Genomic DNA, 19,757 nt, shown 5'->3' with positions numbered 1-19,757 from the left:
TATCACATAATTCACAATAAAACATTCAAAAAAAGAAAGCTACCTAAAACTAAAAAAAAAAAAAAAAGGCCTTTACATATGATTATTTCCTGTTTATTTTTTGCTTCAGTCTACCCGTCCAAGTATGTGGCACTGTAAGATCAGCACTGGACTGCAAAACACCTGATTAGCTGTTCAAATTTACTTGCTGCTCCTTGAAAACTCTATATAGGGTTGCTATGAGTTAGAACAGACTTGACTGAACTTAACAACAAAGATTTTCTCAACCTAACTTTCTGACCAGAATAATGAGTATCTCTACTGTAAACTCTCCTAGTAATTTTTCCTAGCCGTTTTATTTCTTTTAGCAATTCTCTTTATTTCTCTAAATATGTGGCTTACTTATTTGTAGAATAAATGGATTGCTATTGTTATGTGCTGTCAAGTCGGTTCCTACTTTTAGCGACCCTGTATAGGGTTTCCGAGGAGAGTCTGGTGGGTTTGAACTGCCAGTTTTGTGGTTCACAGTCCAGTGCTTATTCTACAGCATCATACCAGGAGTCAGACCTTTGAAATTCCATTGTCTAAACCTTCCTTACCTTCTCTGGTGTTCTTTAGATTTTATTTCCTTAGAACCTATCTCAGAACATGATAGAATCTCTCATCCACTTGCGTAATAAAATGGCTGCTTGCCACGCTTTAGCTCTCCTTCCAGGAACCTCTCTTCCTACCTACTGGAACTTCCTCTCTACTGGCAAGGCATCCCTAGTCAACCTATCACCTACTTCCACTATTCTCAACCCTGCCCTCTTTAACCAGTATAAAAATCCCTCTCCAGCAACACAGGCTTTCTCTCCTTCTGCCCCTCAATAAAGCCTTACATGTGGGTGTTTGTGTTCCGGCTCATTCCATCTCACAGAACAATTCTAGGATTGTTGTTGTTAAAGTGCCATTGAGTTGATTCCAACTCTTAGCGACCCTGAGTAGGGTTTCTGAGGAGTGGCAGGTAGATTAGGAGGGGATATCTAAGTATTTGGACTCCTTTAAAGCATTACCTTCTATGACCTCTTCCCTCCTCCTATTCCCAGGAAGCTGCTATCATTTTCTGATACATGGAACACTTTTTCTAGCACAGCACTTATTTACCCTCTACTGTATATATTCAGTATGGCGTGATGCTATGGGTTAATGCGCTGGACTGCAAAGTCAGTTTGAACTGCAAAGTCGGTGGTCCAAGCTCACCAGCTGCTCCTTGGAAACCCTATACAGGGTTGCTATGGGTCAGAACTGACTCAACGGCATTTAACAAGAATATGTATATATATGTATGTAGTCCTGGTGTGGCACACAGTGTGAGAAATGTCTATACTGACAAAAGCTCAACTAATCCAATCTGTACTCATTTTAGTGAGAGTGAGGTTTTCTTCATTAGATTTTGCAAAATCAGGCGCCCAGCCCCATAGACATGGGCAGATGCGTGACATGGCTCTCCACAAATGGTTTTTATTCGTGTCCCCCCAAAAGCCCCTCTTCCAGTTCCAGTTCTCCATATACAGTTCTCCCCCCAGAGAAGCCAAAATTACTTGCCCAAGGTCTTAATGGCTGTATTTTTATTTAAATTTCCTAGTCCCAGAATAGCCTGCTTAAATCAACAATCTGTCTGCCAGGTCTTGCAATCTCATGATTTCCTGAATTTGGACCACAAGAGTTATTTCTCACAATAGGATAAGCACTTGACCTGTTGATTTGAACCAGAAGGTTGGTGGTTCAAACTCACCAGTTGCTTCTTGGAAACCTTATACAAGGCCTCTGTGAGTCAGAACCTACTCGACGGCACTTTATAATATATCTTAACAATATTTTTATGTTGTTGTTGTTAAGTGCTGTTAAGTCAGCTGCTGTAGGCTATGTTATTTTTCTTTGTATTCTGGGTCCTTAACAGAGGGTCTGGTACTCAATATTTGGAATGATTCTATAACCTGTAGTCAAGCCACATAATGCATTTGTTGATTTTTCTGTTTATAATACCTTCGTTCATATTTGCATGATAAACACCTCTTATGTAAATGAGGCAGTGGTATAGTGTTACCTTCAACAATGTACATAATTTTTTGCTTTTCAGCTTCCTCTTTTGAAAAATGATACTTTTTATGGTTGTTGGGAGGATTAAAGAGTTAATGATTTAGTATTTCCCTCTCCCTTGCTAGGCCAAACTTTGTCATTTTTTAGGTGTAAATCAATTCCCTAGGGAAGTAAACTTTAGGATTAGGTTGTTGTGGAATCTCAGGTACATAGCTAGCAGTTCCTTGCCATCTCAAATCAGGTTTTTCCTTCTTTGCAATCGACCTGGATATCTTAATTAAAACTGGAAGCCAAATCATTAACAAGCAGAAAACCTTTCTTCCTGGCTGGTTCAGGAGAGGAGATCTTCCAGAGGTGAGAATTGTTTGCATAGCTTTGAAACAGCAAAGGATGCAAACAAAAATGGCTAAATTTCCATATCAAAGCATGTGAGAGGTTTCCGTTTCCTTCTACAGTTGTAAATACACTGAATAAATTTAGTTCCCTTCTCTTTATCTTTTCTGGTTTACTCAACTGCAGCTAAAGACTTTAGCATGTTGAATCATCTGGTAACTTCCAGTATGAGAAATGTTTCTTGCCAACTAGATAGTAAGCTCAGCATTTTTATTTTGCTTGTTTGTATTGTCAAAGTTTGTGTTAAGTGCTGAGTCGGTTCTGGCCCAAAGCGACTCTACACAGGGTTTCTGAGGCTGTAAACTTTGAGGGAGCAGACAGCCTCATTTTCCTCCCACAGAGCGACTGGTGGGCTCGAACCTTCGACCTTGTGATGTGCTTATGTCCAGTGCTTGTCCCTACAGAGCCACTGCATTCTCATTATACTCGTTGTTGTTGTTAAGTGCCTTAGAGTGGGTTCTAACTCGTAGCGACCCTGTATAAGTTTCTGAGACTTTAAATGTTCACAGGAGCAGAAAGTCTCATTTTTCTCCTGGAGGAGTGACTGGCGGGCTTGAACTGCGGACGTTGTGGTTCGCAGTCCAGTGTTTATCCTGTGAAGCCACCGCGTTCTCATTATACTCTTGGAAAGTATAATACCAAAAATAAGAAATCATGGGAACTTTATTTAAAAATATGTAACTCAATGAAGTAGAAAACATGTAAGATGTTTACACACAGCGGTAAAATGTTAAGTCACAGGTCAACTTAATAAAAGTACTGAAGTTTCCTACCCTTTTCCCTTACATTGTGCATAGCTTTTCTATTTTTCTTTTTTACATTCAAATATAATTAGTTATTTAGACTTGGCTTTCCCAGTTGACTAAGAAAACAGTCTTTTGGCAACGTGTCAAATCTCAGTCAAATACTTATAGCCTCGGTGGTTTATCTTGGGCCCACGTAGAGTTGAAAGAACCATTTGAAAGAGTACTCTTGAAGAGACTTCAAAGATGGAAAACTTAGGTTTTGTTGCTATCAACAGGTTTGAAATCAACATCACATACAAGTGAGGTAAGCGTCCAGTCATCAAATGACCCTTTTTGACGTTTCATGAATGATAAAAACCTCCAACGGGACTAGGCTGAGTTTTTTCCACTGGCTCATTAGGAACTGGTCTCTTGTCATCTGTGAAGTATTAAGTTAGTTATTCTGCTTCCCGCTGGTAGACAGTTGATCCAGGACTCTTTAGGACTGAAGCCTTTCTAGTCGTCCCCATTTCTACCCTCAACAGCCTATCGCTTATTCTTACCACATCAGGTCCGATTTCAGTGTTTTGTTTTTCCAATGAGAATTTAAAAGGCATTACAGGCTTTAAAAGACACAAAGGAGACAATGAAAGAATAAGAATTTTGGGACAATAAGAGTCATACTAAAGACTTCTGAGACGCGACGACAAGCAGCCAGTAGACACCCTCAGAGCCAACCGTTCTGCTAGCCCGCCCCAACAGCCCGCCCCGGTCCCAGTCACGTGACGGGGGTGCGGCGCGAGCCGGCTGCGACTCCGATTGGTGAGCGGCGGGAGCGTGAGGTTTGATGGGAAGGAGTTGGCCGGGCCCTGCTCTCTGTCAGTGGCTGCTGCCTGCTCCGGAGGCTCCCCGTGCGGTAGCGACCCAAGCTAGCAAGGTGGACGATAGCGCCGGGCGTTGCCCGCTTCTCGCAGGTAAAGCGATCAGATGAGGGCAGTTGGGAGGGCTTGGCGGAGGGGAGGGATGCTGAGCTTTCCCCCTGGGAAATATGCTCCCGGTTCTTCCGCTTGTCTCCCCCGGGTACCTGCTCCCTACACCGAGTGGCCTAAGAGCTCTGCTGAGGCGGCTAGTCAGACTCCCGCGGGAGCCCGTGCTGACCCAACCACGCCGCTGGTCCTTTTGATTTCCCAGCACAATGGCAGGGCGACTATGGAGCTCGGAAGACCTCCTTTAATCCCTGTTCTCGGAGATTACTGGGAGTGACTAGGTTGGTTCTCTTGCCCACGGATGATGAGGCGAAAGGTCGGGAGGTTCCAAACTGGCAGATCCTGTGCCAGACAATTGCATTCAGTGTGATATTCACCTCTCCCTTTCTCTGTGTTGAGCGGAGGCGCCACGAATTGGAAAGATCAAGAGGCGCTGAAAACTGTCAGTGTCATGCTGCTCTGGTGTGTGGGCGTGGATTATGTGCTATTTAGGAAGTCTTTCTGCAACTGTTGTCCTTATTTGAGGGATAGTGTGAGGGGTGGAGGGAAGGGCGAGGGCGTTAGGCGTGGCACAAGAAGAGCAAAACTAAACTACATCTATAGTTCTAATTATTCAATATGGTTTAAGAGGGTAGGGGGAGCTGGGACTGGTGAACTGTTTTGCTGATAGGACCTGTGACTCTGCTGTTTGACTGCTGTGGTTACTTACGAGTGTCAGTTTCTCTTTTTCCTGGGGCCTGGGTGTTACCATTGACAACACTGACCCTATTCAACAGCACTATCAGGCTTACGTTCAAACTGGCGGGGAGTTACTAATCTTTTTCTCAGCAGGCCCATAGTTCCTTCTTAAGAAGGCCAAGATGATTTCAAATAACGTTTTCCTAAACAAGAGCAGTGGATTTAAAGTTAGAACTTTAAGGTTTCCTTATCTATTGAGGTTACCCGTTTACTGCGCTTAATAAACTTATATTTGTTGTTGTTGTTAAGTGCCATCGAATTGTTTCTGATCCATAGTGACCCTGTATAGGGTTTCCGAGGAGACACTGGTGAGCTTGAACCGCCAACCTAATAAACTTATATAGTGATGATTTATTATTAACTTGGAAGGGAGTATGAGAAAAGGAAGAAGTTATATGACTTTTAAGTAGGTTTGATTTCAAGTAGAAATCTTAATTAAATTGTCATTTTTTGATAGTGTTCAGAGTGAAAATGAACGTGAAAGCAAAATCTTCACCATCATAAGATAACAATGTAAAAAGTACTTCTTTCCAATTGTTTTTGGACAATAAATGCGGTAGTTTGTATAGTTCAGAATTGTACCTTTTCAATAAATTTCAATGAGGACATTTGAAAGTTCTACATCAAATCATCTTTAATATTAAATTGAATCGAGTATGCTATGAAGGAACTGTTGATGGTGATTGAATATTTTCTACTTTAGCCTGGAAATTGAAATAATTAAACCTAGAGCTAAACTTTCCTTGCTGTTTTCTCCAAAGACTTACAAGTTTTATTTTAATGGAAGACTCTTTCAGAGTATTTTGCTTCATGCTTTTTATATTAGAGAATATGTAGTGCAGTTTTAGTTAAAATACAAGCTGTAATTTTGCTTTTCAGTTTAAAATTATGAAACTAGAACATTTTTATAAGACGTTAGAAAGAAATGTGTTTCACATAAGAAGTCATTGTCGATATTGCTTGTGTCTTTTGATGACAGGTAACAATGATAGCTATCATTTGTCAAATACTTATTATGTGTTGGACACATAATTTCATTTAATCTATACATCAATTCTGTGGTGTCCAGATATTTTAAAAATCGTTTTTCAAATGAGGAAACTGAGATTTAGACAATATAAGTAGTTTTCCCCAGATTACATAATTAATATATTTGGTTGAACCACATTTTTAATCCAAAACCAGAGAGCTTCTTGTACCATGATTTTAATGCGAATTGAATATGAACTGAATATTGAAAGTAACAGCTCCTATGATTTAAAATTCCAAGACTTAAACCTAAGCATGAATAGCAGTGAATAGAAACCATTCAGATAACATTGTGGGCATTTTTAGATGTATCCATCTCTTAAAGTCAAGTCAGATTCCACTGTGATGTCAGAGTGGATAGAGTCTCTCTAAGTGCCTGTTCATGCAGGAGTTCTTGAGGACAACTCACTTGAGTTGAGTCATTGCTTCCCTCAAGGGCAAGGTAATTTATTTATGCTTCACAAAGTAATGCTAGAGTTATTTGGTTCTTGTGTATTTCCCATGTGTTTCAAAGGCAGCAGAAATAGGTTAAAGAAGTCAGTTCCCACAGCAGTAATAACAACTTTTCTGTACTGACAAATGATTATCTATCAGGCACTGTTATAAATATGAAGGAGCTCAAAAAGTTCATTGAAAAATGTAATAAAAAGATAATGGGTATTTTTCTATAAACTTTTTGAAGCCCCCTGGTACTTTAGCATGCATTATGTCATTTAAGCCTTTCAACATTTAAGAGGGTCCTTTAACTATCGCTCTTTTGCAGATGATGAATTGAATAGCAGAGAGGCTAAGTAACTTATTAGCCCCAGATTTCACTGTAAGTGATGATAGGCCAAAGGACTTAGAGTTGCTTGGAAAGGAGGGAATCAGAAGTTGAAAACAGAAGTATACAGTTAAAGCTATAGAGAATGTTGGATTTAATCGTTTAATTTTGTTATGCTTCCATATCTCTTAGAAAGTACCGCTCACTGCATATTTACAGTATGTAACACATACCAGGATTTTATACAAAGTTTACTGGAACTATGAGGGTGGTTGTTTCTTTGATTATGAACCTTGAAAACATGGATTTGGTATTTCTACCCTAATGTTTTAGGGGACAAATTTAAAAGTATAACCCCCTGCTTAAGAGATCCTAGAAACTAAGCCATAGTTTGTTTCATTAACACCAAAACCATTTTCTAAACAAATAATTTACATCAAAATTTTTATTAATTGTGATATTATACGCAATTGTATATTGCACTTATTTTAAAGTTGATATGCACTAAACAAAGAGTCCTGTTGTAGCGTAATAGGATAAGCACTCAACCTCACAATTGGATTTGAACCACAAGGTTGGTGGTTCAAATTCATCAGCCGCTCCTTGGAAACTCTATACAAGTTACTATTGAGTCGGAATTGACTTGATGGCACTTAACAGTAACAACAATGCAGTAAACAACCAAAGGCAATGCTTATAGTAGAGAAAGCATTGGGCTAGGTGTCAGACTTCTAGTAGTAGTTCTACCCCTCGCTGGATCTACATGATTTTGGCAAATAGCTTATTCAATATAGATTTAATAATTCATATTTAATCAAATGAGAAATTGGGTTCTGTGGTACACTGTATGCTAACACTGTCTCTTGTGTTTATAACTTCCTTTTCACCAAAGTATCTGTTTACCAACTATTTGAAAATGTCATAGGTTATATATATGTATTCTAATCCTGGTGTGGTGCTGTAGGATAAGCACTGGACTATTAACTGCATGATCAGTGGTTCAGACCTATCAGCAGCTCCTTGGAAGCTCTATACAGGGTTGCTATGAGTCGGTATTGACTTGATAGCACTTGGTAACAACAATAATAATCCAATCTATACAAAGCAGACATTATTTCAAGTTGGTATGTTATTGGAAATAATTAGTTGCTAGAAAAAAAAAAATCAAAACTGAAATGCTAAGTCTGGTTTTGTTACTTAATATCTTTGGGACCTAAGCAAACATTTCACTTTTACAGCCTGAGTTTCCTCACTTGAATATGGTGGAATAACAATATCTAGTGGTAAATTCCATCTGAAACATTTATATTAGAACTTGCTTAGCAAGTGTTTACTGATTTTTTTTTTTCTGTTATTAATTTGAAATATAAAAAAGTTTTGTTCATAGTCTCGGGGTATGATGGCTACAAAGTTGACTTGAAGGAATATAATTCTGGTGTGGGTTAATTGTGTACAAAACACTGTGCGAGACTTCATACATACTCTAGTGCCAGAAAAAGGTGATGATGGATATTTTGAGTTACCCAGTTAAGTGGTTCATTTAAGTCCCTTCTCTTTCTATTCTTGGTATTTGCTTTTAACACCATTGGAATGTTTTTAATGTCTTGACTCAGATAGAAATTTGTATTTCTGTGCAGTAAAGTTCCTGGGGTTTGTATTGTAGAAATTTTAATATTGACTTACTATTGAAAAGTTATTTAGGTTATAATATAAATGTGGTTTGTAACATTTAATACATTTATAAGCTTCAGAAATTTTGAGGCTAGATTATAAATATTTCTGTCCTTAAGAATCACTTTGGTAAATGAAAGTATTTTGTATTTAGTCTCCTTGTTGCTTTTCTAAGAAAGTCTGAGATAGGTGTGACTTATGATAATTCCAGTGTATAAATAGTACTGTGGAACGAATGTACTTACTTCTTGTTGTTAAGTGCCTTCGAATCAACTCATAGCAACCCTGTATAGGGTTTTCAAAGAGTGGCTGGTGAGTTTGAACTGCTGACTTTGTGATCCAGTGCTTTATCCCACAGTGTTACCTCACTAGGACTCTGTACTTACTTGGTACTGGTATTTTGTGGTTACATTTATAGTTTTAAAAATGTAAGAAGTATGGCTTCAATAAAATTTTTGGGTGGAAATGAATTAGTTTTACACATTGACAAGTAAGTAACTGTTGTCGTTAAGTGCTGTTGAGTCAGTTCCAATCTTGTATAGGGTTTCCAAGGAGTGACTTGTGGGTTTGAACTGCTGACTTTGCAGTTCAAACTGATCCTGTGGTGCTTACGTAGTGCTTATCCTACAGCACTACATAAAAATGTCAGTTAAAAGTATACTTATACCATTTAAACTTAAAAGTTTAAAAAAATTATGTAATTATTGTGTGATGATTCTGTTAAGGAACACGGTGATTAAAACACTCAGCTACAGAAATGTCCACTAGTTGCTTAGCATAAGAAAGATGAAGCAGTCACATCTATAAATAAGTTTTTTTTTGTTGTTGTTGTTAAATGCCATCGAGTTGGTTCTGACTCATAGTGACCCTGTATACAGTTTCCAAGGAGTGGCTGGTAAGTTTGAACTGCTGACCTTTTGGTTCAAACTGACCTTACAGTCTAGGGCTTATCCTATAGTGCAACATCCATTCTTGTAAACCCTATAGGACAGTCCTGTAGGGTCTTTATGAGTTGGAACCAGTTCGACAGCAATGGATTTTGTTTTGTTTTTGGTAATTGATGTAAAGTATAATATTGCTGAGTCTATTAGAAAATATTTGAGAAAAAATAGCTAAAAGAGGATTATACAACTAGCTTGATGGAGTTAGAAGTGATTGTTGATCATGTAGTCATAGAATAGCAGTTATTTAGTGTTAGAATAGATATAAGGATTTAAGTCCTTTATTTCTTCTGAGCTGTTGTGCAAATAATAGCATTATTTTTTATCTGTAAAATGATAATAAAGGCAGTAATAAGGGTAGTTGTGGTCAGTTGTAGAATTTTCACCTCCCATGAGGGAGACCTGAGATCCATTTCCAGTTAGTGTACCTTAAGCAGAGCCACCACACTCAGTGGAGGCTGGCTTGCCATGTAATGCTGAACATGTTTCAGTAGCGCTTCCAGGTTATGATATTAAGACAGAAGAAAGGCCTAGTGGTCTATAGTCAAAAACCAGACAATGAAAACCAAGTGACCATGGCTTGATCCCATTGTACATGGTGCTGTCATGAGTTGAGAGTCAGCTTAACAAAAGTTATCACTTCCCTCTGAGAAAGTAGTAGTACCATTAACTCTCATTTGTAGAAAATGTAATTAAAGCTCAAATGACTTTTGCTCAGGTGATTTGCTTAAGGTCACAGGTAGCTTTTTAATCCTTATTTTATTATTCAAAATTATTTCAGCTTTCTGTGATTGCTTTTGCTGTTGTTAGGTGCTGTTGAGTTGGTTCCATCTAATGCACAGTATAAGAACACGGCCCTGTCCTGTGCCATTCTCACAGTTGTTGTTTCTGAGTCGATTGTTGCTGCCACTATGACAGATAGTCTTGTTGAAGGTCTTTCTATTTTTCGCTGGCCCTCCACATTACCAAGCATGATGCCCCTTTCTAGGGACTGGAAAACATGTCCAAAGTACTCTCCCATTCTCATTTCTAAGGTGTACTTTGGCTGTATTTCTTCCCACAGATTTGTTCTCTGGCAGTCTATGGTACTGTCAGTATTCTTCATCAGCACCATAATTCAAAAGCATAGTTCTTCTCAGCTTTTCCTTATTCATTCAACTTTTGAATGCATACGAGGCAATTGAAAATACCTTGGCTTGGGTCAGGTGCACCTTAGTCCTCAGAATAAAATCTTTGTTCTTTAACATGTTAAAGAGGTCTTTTGCAGCAAATTTGCCTAATGTATTATGCCATTTGATTTCATGATTACTTGTAAGGTGCTGCTATTCTGAATATCTTGGTGGCTGGCTGGTGGCTGTGTGCTGTGGAGTTGGTTCTGACTCACAGTGACTCTGTACAGGGTTTCCGAGGCTGTAAATCTTTACGGGAGCAGAACGCCTTTTCTTTCTCCCGTGGAACATCTGGTAGTTTCTAACTGCTGACCTTCCGGTTCGCAGCCCAATACATAACCACTACGCTACCACATAAAACACCCTTAATGTCAAATAACTAGGCTAACTGGGAGATTGTTGTTGTTGAGTTGGTTCCTACTCATAATGACCCTGAATAGGATTTCATAGCTAAATGATAAAAAGTTATAGTAAAAGCATGTCATGGAACTTTTTCTCACAATACAAGAGATTAACATTAAAGAACAGAAATTTGCAACGTTTCATGAATTTTAATTTAAAAATGTTTTATCATTAAAAAACACTTTCCAGTTTGGTTTTCACTTTTAAATATGTCCTGGCTTTGAAGAAAGAGTTCTGAAATAATATCCACCCCAATGATTGCCTGAATTCAAATTCCACATAATTAGAATCCAAAAAAATTAACATTTAAAATATTTTCAGGCTTAATTGCAACATTTAACTTTTATAATGGATATGCTGTGTGTTTAACTTAAAATTTAAAATGCTTTATTTCTAGCTGAGAATTTCTCTGGACAGTTAATGGTGTTTATCATTGTGACCTGTTTTCTACAAATAAATGATGGGTGGAATATTTTCTCGATGGAGGGTAAGTTACTTTTCTTTATAACTAGTCCTTAAATCAAACATGAAAGTGTCACATAAAGCTATTTGTAAAAGTCTCCTCTGTGGTGTAGACTATTATCCCCAACTCTATTTTTTCTTTCTTTGATTCTTTTCTGAATTAGTTTTTAATTTGGGTTTCATTTTTAATAATTTTACTTGTTATGTAGATGTATAATTTTTTCATTTATGAATTATTTCTCTTTCAATATATATTCATGTGCAAATAGTTATTTCTTGTTTTCTTTTTATACTACCTTTTATTTGAAAGATGTTTGATACTAAGTATTCTATATAGTACTTAATGTTTTTACAGACTTATCTTTTGACTTGAAGCTTGTTACAAATATTTGACTGAAATCAAGAACTATGCTTTTAGGAAATTACAGGGTAGACAGTTTTATATCACACATCAAAATTAGAAATGTGTTTTGATTTTATTGGATAAACTTTTAGGGGAAATGTCTGAAATTTAAAGTCAGAAAATATATTGATAAATTCTTTTTTGCTGTAGGAGAAGATACTGTAATCGCAGACAAACTATTTCTTGGCTCCCTATTATTATAAGAATGGACTTTAGTAATATTTGCTATAAAATTTAGTTTTTGGACTGTGACTGAACTACTTTATTTTGGATTATTATTATATTTATACCTCCTCCCTCATAAAACAAAAATAAAACCTTTTGCCTTCTGCCCGAGAATCAGGATCATATTAAATTATTCTTCATCTTTCTTATTAGGTTAATCCGTACGAAATTGCTAATATTCAACCACTTAGACTTATGCAAGTGTCTATTTCATATGGTTTAACCTGATGTGTACTGTAACTACAGTGAATTGGTATTTATTGCCTACTTTGGTAAATATTTTCTCAAGCGTGCATGAGTCATTTTGCCTGGTTTTTATACTGGGTGGCATACAACACATTCCTGTTTCAACAAGCTCTGTTATAATGAAATATTCATATATGTCCTTTTAAAAGCTAGTCTTCAGGAAAAGTACTTTAGGAATGCAGCATAAAGATACTAATTTTAACTTTCAGAGGTCTAGGTGGACTTCTAGCAATAGTAAAACAGGCCGTCTTTAGTCTGAATCTTTACATATGTGAATTCTTTTGAATTATCATATATCTAAAAAAGAATTATCAGAGGAAAATTAACTTCTCTATAAAAAGTGTGCTCTGTTGTAATAAAGAATGATAAAACAATGAACTATCAGAGTTGAATGTCTTTCTAGGGCTAAAAATAAGTTAAATAAAATACTTATATCTTTAATAGTTCTGTTTATAATTATTTTAATTTAAAACTAACTTCTAAATTATAAATGAATATTAATGCACATTACTTGATAACATTAGAAAAAAGTCTTATTTTCCTCTATGATTATGTAAAGTGTTACTTGAACATGAAAGTATGTTTACCATGGCAGATTATAATGCTCTCTTATTTCTATTTCTATAACAGACAAAACCTTCAACTGTAGAAGTTTTGGAAAATATAGATAAGGTATGTTCTTTGGCTATGAGATATTTAAATTCATTTTAGGTATTAAGTATTATCTTAGTGTATATTATTTTGAAGACTAGATTTGATCTGGGAATTTATAGATTATATAGAGTAAGACTCCTGGTGTGGCACCATAGGATTAGCACTGGACTGTAAACCACAAGGTCGGCAGTTCAAGCCCACCAACTACTCCTTGGAAACCCTATACAGGGCTGCTGTGAGTCAGAATGCACTCGACAGCACTTAGCAACCACAACAATAGAGTAAGACTAGGAACCTTAATGCAATGCATGACGTAAAATAATTCTAAAATGTGACAGTGACTTAAGATCATGTGCCAAGTAATAGTCTCATAGAATGAAGTTAAAGCTACAAAATGGTATAAATTATTGTTACAGATAAGATTAAATAGGTTATGAGATAGTCTGCAACGGTTTTTATCAGTCCACACAATTTTCATGGCTTTTCTATTGCCTATCACTGATACAGTGGCTGCCACAACGGCTCCAGCCTAACGACTGAGATGACGCAGGACTGTTGTCCACAGGGTTGCTATGAGTATGGGTAGGAGCGTCCTTAACAAGAGCATTATTACAAAACGGACTGCTGGTGGTGTGCTGTGGAGTCGGCTCCGACTCACAGTGACCCCGTACAGGGTTTCTGAGGCTGGAAATCTTTACGGGAGTAGAAAGCCTCATCTTTCTGCCCTGGAACAGCTGGTAGTTTAGAACTGCTGACCTTGAGGTTAGCAGCCCAATTCGTAACCGCTACGCTACCAGAACCCGAGGCAATATTGAGAACAATGAAAGAAACGGAAACAATCTCTATAGATCACTTTTAATTTTTATTCACTCATTTTTACAACCAGATTTTTGTTTAGACATTACACAGGAAAAATAAATTTTTGTTTGACTCAAAAAACATTATTTATTGATGTCAATCTCGTTTCTTTAATCTTTGTGTTTGATAGTTTGAATGTGGTATCTTAATTTTGCATTTGAAATAAATGACTTGTCAGATAGGTATTTCGTATTTTTTACCTTAATTTTTAGTGTGTAGTGGAGGGGGGATGAAGCAATTTAATTTTCAGTCAGAGTTCGCCCTATCAGTGTTGCAAAGTTGCCGAGGACCTGCCTTGACATAGGAATTTGGTTCACGAGGTGGGGATATCTGGCGGCGATAAAGATATGGAAAGACACACAGGACACAAAGAGAGAGACAAAGAGACACCCCGAAACCAGAGTGGATGCGGGACTGGCATCAGGCAGATCCCACATTGCAAACATCTCAGCCATGAAGGCCGTAATATCCTGCATAGTAAACATCTTGGCTAAACAGGCAGTATGGTTGCAATGCTGGACTGAGCCCCCTGCATGCTGTAACGCAGGCCTTGCCAGTCGTAATGCACTTGGATTCGATCTGCGCCTCCGTTTTATTTAGGGGAGGAACTATACACAAAGCTGGGTGGGACTAAGACAAGGTACAGCTAACATACGTAATTTTCCAGACATTCCGGCAACTTTACATTGTACTTCGCAGGTTCGAATCTCAGGACCACAACTTGGTTTCTCAAGCTTAATTAACATACCTTTTAGCACCTAGCCTCAAATGGGGGAAGGAAAAGGAGGATTGGGGGATTCCCATTGTGTTGGCTTCCTGAGCCAGGTTTTCAGGAGCCTAGGTGAATGGGCTGCACCTGGAAACACTTTTAGGGAGGGCAGTCCTATTGTCCTTAGAACAAAGACTCGGGAAGCCACCCAATTTACTTTGACTGAATTCTTTGAGGGAAGAAATTTGCCTTTTTGGAATTTTACAGTCTTGGCTTTTAGGAAAATATTACATTTATCTGTGGATATCAGGGCTTCATGTATGCAATTAATAATAAATATAACTGAACACTAAGATGAAAAACAGTTTGCTATGTCTGCTAGGTGGCTAGAGTCTGTTTCTCAGAGCCTGCGGTCTGTACGGTCTGCAATACTTGGGACCACAGGGCCTCGAACTCCTGACCGGGTCTGCACGGTGTGCAACACAAAGTGAACCAGACAGTCACTGTGCTAGTAGATTAGAGACAGGAACACCCTCTCAGGCTGTAGGTGGAGGCTCATCTTGGTTTAAGACGTTAACATATTTTTTCATTGAATTTTGAGAAATCTTTTTATATGACTTATCTGAGATGTAAATTTTTTTGTTACCATTTTGATTTCTTTAGAAAGTTTGAAATTTAGTAATATAAAATAATTTTCTCTTAACAGGAAATTCAAGCTTTGGAAGAATTTAGTGAAAAAAATCAGAGATTACAAAAATTATGGGTCGGAAGATTAATTCTCTATTCCTCAGTTCTCTACCTGTTTACATGCTTAATTGTATACTTGTGGTATCTTCCCGATGAATTTACAGCAAGACTTACCATGACACTACCATTTTTTGCTTTTCCACTAATGTAAGTAAATTTTTCTTGTTGACCTTCCTCCTTTCTGACCAGATAGTTTTAGTATATTCAGTCTCTTTAGTTTGAAATCATAAGGCCTTAGAAGACTGAATAAATTTGGATTTTTTTTGTTTGCTGTTTGAAAATATTTTTCAAAAAGTATAACAACAACAACAACAATAACAGTTGTATTAAGCCTTTACATATAACCCCGGATGTCTAAGGGATATGACCACTGGCATTAGTAATAATGGCTCTTCATAGCAATATTTTCTCAGATGACTATAAAACCCTACGGATATTGGGCATGGAGTAAGCATTTCAGATTGTGGGGAGTAGTAGTAAGTGGAGAAAGGTTTATAATAGCCAAATATATTTTGAATATATTCCATCATCCCACCTTTTCCTTTTTATTCATTGCTGTAGAACAATTAACTTTTGTTGTAGATATATTTATAATACAGCATTTTATAGAGGGTATATCTTGCTTGAGAATTGTTGGACACAATAGAATAAACTGTTTATTCAGTCAGTAGACATTTATGGGTATCACTTGTTCAGACTTTGGATTCTAATGGTGTATGATAAAGAAATACTCAGGATCTCTGACTAGCTATGACTCAAACTGCTAACTTTAAATTAAGTAATAAATATGATAAGTATTATGAAAGAGAAATGCAGAATGTTATGGGAGCATGTAATAGGGAGCCCTAATCCATCCTGGACTCCTGGTGTGGTGCTGTAAGATAAGAACTGGACTGTGAACCACAAGGTCGGCAGTTCAAACTTATCAACTGCTCCTTGGGAACCCTATACAGGATCCCTATGAGTTGGAACTGACTTGACGGCACTGAACAACAATCCAGTTTGGACTCCTGGTGTGGAGCTATAAGATAAGCAATGGACTGTAAACCACAAGGTTAGTGGTTCAAACCCACCAGCTGTTCCTCAGAAACCCTATACAGGGACACTGTAACTTGGAACCAACTCGATGTCACTTAACAACAACAATCTAGTTTGGGGTGGGTGTCAGTATTAATTTTATTGATGTCCAAAATTTAGTGCCTTAAAACAATACACATTGATTATGTCATAGTTTCATAAGTCAGAAGTCCAGGCAGCTCAATTGAGTTTTCTGCTTAGGGCCCCAGAAGGCCTAAACTAAGGTGTCTGTTGACCCTGGACTATTATCTGGAGTCTTGGGAGAAGAATCCATTTCCAGCTCATTTAGGTTGTTGACAGACTTCTGCATCTCTATAACTTTCTCTTTTGCCTTCAGCTAAAGAAAAGCTTTGCTTTTAAGGACTTAAGTGATTATATGATACCCTTCAGGATAAATTTGAGTATTAACCTTAATTACATCTGCAAATGCTCTTTGCAGCAGTACTTAGATTAATGTTTTATTGTATAGCCAAAGAATGGGAATCTCGGAGAGATATATTTAGAATTTTGCTTATCACAGCCTTCTTGAGAAAATGATGGTTAAGTTCAGACCTGAAGGATGAGTATGTTTGTGGAAGGTGATATGACGTGGTGAGTAGAGTGTTTTGGGCAGAAGGAATAACATATATGATGGTCTTGAGGAATGATTTTGAAGATGATGAATTTAAAGAATTAGAAGAAGGCCAGGGGCTGGATATTTAGTCAAGGAGCAGCTGGTGGTTTGAACCGATGACCTTGTGGTTTTCAGTCCAGTGCTGATCCTATACCAGGAGTCCCAACAAAACAACAACAACCTTATAGTCTATAGTAAGAATTGTAGGCTTTATGCTAAGAGTAGTGGGGAGTCATTGAAGTTTTTTTTTCAACTTTTTATAGTGAATTGAGTGAAAGTTTACAGAGCAGATAATCAATTTTACATTCACTAAATCATATACTTTGCTTTATTACATGATTGCAATCCGCTCCATGTACCAACAGTTAATAGCATTTACCTCTATTCACTTTAACTATTACATTCCTCTACCTTCATCTTTTTTCTGCTAACTTCCCTCTTGTTGTATATTGCCTGCCCTGTCACCCAAGTTAACAGTTGTCTACTCTCTAGCCCAAGGATCTCTGGTAGCGTAGTGGTTACAAGTCAGGCTGTGAACTACCAGCCACTCCGTGGGAGAAAGATGAGGCTTTCTGCTCCCCTAAAGATTTACAGACTCGAAACCCTGTACAGGGTCGCTATGAGTCGGAACCAACTCCACGGCACTCAACAACAACAACCCTCTAGCCCATAAATAATTCCCCTCCCACTGCATAACCATCGTAGGTTTTTTTAAATTAAGAAAACCATTTTTTAAAAAACTTTTATATTGATCTTATATAATACTTGTCTTTTTGTAATTTCACTCAGAATAATATCCTTTAGGTTCAACCATGTTGTGAAGTGTTTCACAGATTCATCATTATTCATCAACGTTTTGTAGTGTTCCATTGTGTGTATGTACCAAAGTTTGTTTAACCATTCTTCTGTTGATGGGCATTTAGGCTGTCTCCATCTTTTTTGATATGTTTCTTACAGATAGCACATTGAAATATTCTGTTTTCTTATCCATTCTGCTGTTTATGTCTCTTGACTTGTACATTTAATCCATTTACATTGTGTGTAATCATTAGGTCTGAATTGATTGCTGTCGTTTTGCTGTGTGTTTTTTTGTGGTGCTGCTGAATTTTTTGTTTCAAATAATTATCTATGCTCAGTTCATTTTGTTTGTGGGCTTTCCTGTCATTTTCATTTTGTTATGTTAATGTTTACTAAATCTTCCTGATTTTCCTCTTTTTAAATTTTGATGTGCAGGTGTATTATTTTTCTTTGACATTACCCTGTAATTTATTACTTTTTTCCCTATATAAAACAGTTTTACCTGAAATCTATCTGATTTCCATCCTATTTGGAAGAACTGTATTTACACTATTCCAACTTTTTGCTTTGTAGTGGACTTCATTTTCAGTCTTGTAGATTTGTTTTACTTTAAAGACTTCTGTATCTGGGTTGAGTTCTGGGAGGTGCTGTCATGAATGGCAATGTCAGGTTGTTACATGCTATTGTTGGTTCTTAGTCCAAAGAACACCTGTGATACATTGAATTTACTGGTTCTGGCTTTTCTAGCCAATGTCTTTTTTTTTTTTTTTAATGTTTTATTGTGAATTATGTGATAGTTACATGCGAGAACATTAGCTTTACATTCATCCTATCATATATTGTTTCATTGCCATGGTTACAATCCCCTCCATGCATCATCAGCCAACCACAGGGTATACCCTGCAAGCTGGCCCCCTGGTCATCAGCACACAGCCCCTCTCCCTCTCTGGGTCTAAAGTTCCCAGCCCCTCCATCTCTCCACGTCATCATCTCTCCTCCATCTCAGGCATCACTGTTTCTCTAGGTAGGGTCCCGCTCTCCGCTCTTCTCCCTTGATGGTCCCAGGGACCTCCGCTCCTAGACTGAAAAGTTAATCACTCTCCTCATTGCTATAAAACATCTATTTTTACATTTCCAACCCTTTATTGGTGGGTCGGGTCCCCTCAGGGACCCGACCGCTTTCCTTGATGTCTCCTGGGCAAGCAACTTGCTTTTTCTTGTAGTAATCTGTTGGTCTGCCTATATTATTTTGTATTTTTCCTGTTGGTCTTTCTTTCAAGAAGTATCTTCTGTTGTTCTCACCACCTTAGGCTGGTCTTCTTGTCCTTTCAAGTGGAAATTTCCCACCTCAGAAGATTATGGATATGTTTCAGGATTCCACCTATGGTCTTATATAATGCAGAGGCTCTGCAGGAAGCCTCCTTCACTGGGCACATTGTAGCCCCATTTTAGGTATTCCAATCAGTTATAGGCAGAAGATGGACTTACAAGCTTTTTATGGTGATATTTCTGGCTAGTCCTTTCTCTCCCCCTCAAGTGTCTATTTTATAATGGTATGCCAGAGAAACCAAGATTCAGAAGACAGCCAAGCATCTTAATATTATTTCCCACCTTTTCTCCATACCAACCATGTCTCAATCCCTGTATCCCAGATCCCTGTTGTTCCAAGGTTGTGCATACGTCATTATTTACCTCTGTCCCACTTAGCCCATGCAAACCTGCCTAATTTCTCTCCCATCTGCTTTGTCAGTGTCTTAATTCCCACCAAGTAATTGGGTCTGAACCATACAAATGAAGTATTGTTGTTGCTTTCAGGTGCCATCCAGTCGGTACCAACTCATAGTGACCCTTATGCACAACAGATTAAATTACTGCCTGGTCTTGGACCAATCTCAGAATCATTGCTATGTTTGAGCCCCTTGATGCGCCACTGTGCCAATCCATCTCTCTGGGGGGGTCTTCTTTTTTTCTCCAACCTTCCACTTTACCAAACATGATATCCTTCTCCAGTGACTGGTCCCCCCTTGACAATATGTCCAAAGTGTGAGAGACGAAGTCTGGCCATCCTGGCTTCTAAAGAGCACTCT

General features: G+C 37.8%; 1 protein-coding gene across 2 annotated transcripts in view; it reads left to right on the top strand.

The window, feature by feature from the left end:
• The first annotated feature begins 4,051 nt into the window (after positions 1-4,051).
• Positions 4,052-19,757, top strand: part of KIAA1715 (KIAA1715 ortholog) — a 111,838-nt gene continuing 96,132 nt past the window's right edge. The window contains exons 1-4 of one of the 2 annotated variants that reach the window (XM_006866663.1): positions 4,052-4,153; positions 11,276-11,365; positions 12,845-12,886; positions 15,142-15,329. In XM_006866663.1, the coding sequence (XP_006866725.1) occupies positions 11,336-11,365; positions 12,845-12,886; positions 15,142-15,329 (260 nt within the window). In that variant the 5' untranslated portion in view covers positions 4,052-4,153; positions 11,276-11,335. Of the gene's footprint in view, positions 4,154-11,275; positions 11,366-12,844; positions 12,887-15,141; positions 15,330-19,757 lie in introns of those variants that run through there. The other variant, XM_006866664.1, reaches the window with a different exon arrangement.

The sequence above is a fragment of the Chrysochloris asiatica genome, unplaced genomic scaffold, assembly GCF_000296735.1.
Source record: "Chrysochloris asiatica unplaced genomic scaffold, ChrAsi1.0 scaffold00094, whole genome shotgun sequence".
NCBI lineage: Eukaryota > Metazoa > Chordata > Mammalia > Afrosoricida > Chrysochloridae > Chrysochloris > Chrysochloris asiatica.
Note: the sequence above shows the minus strand (reverse complement) of the source record. Positions and strands in the feature narration are given on the sequence as shown.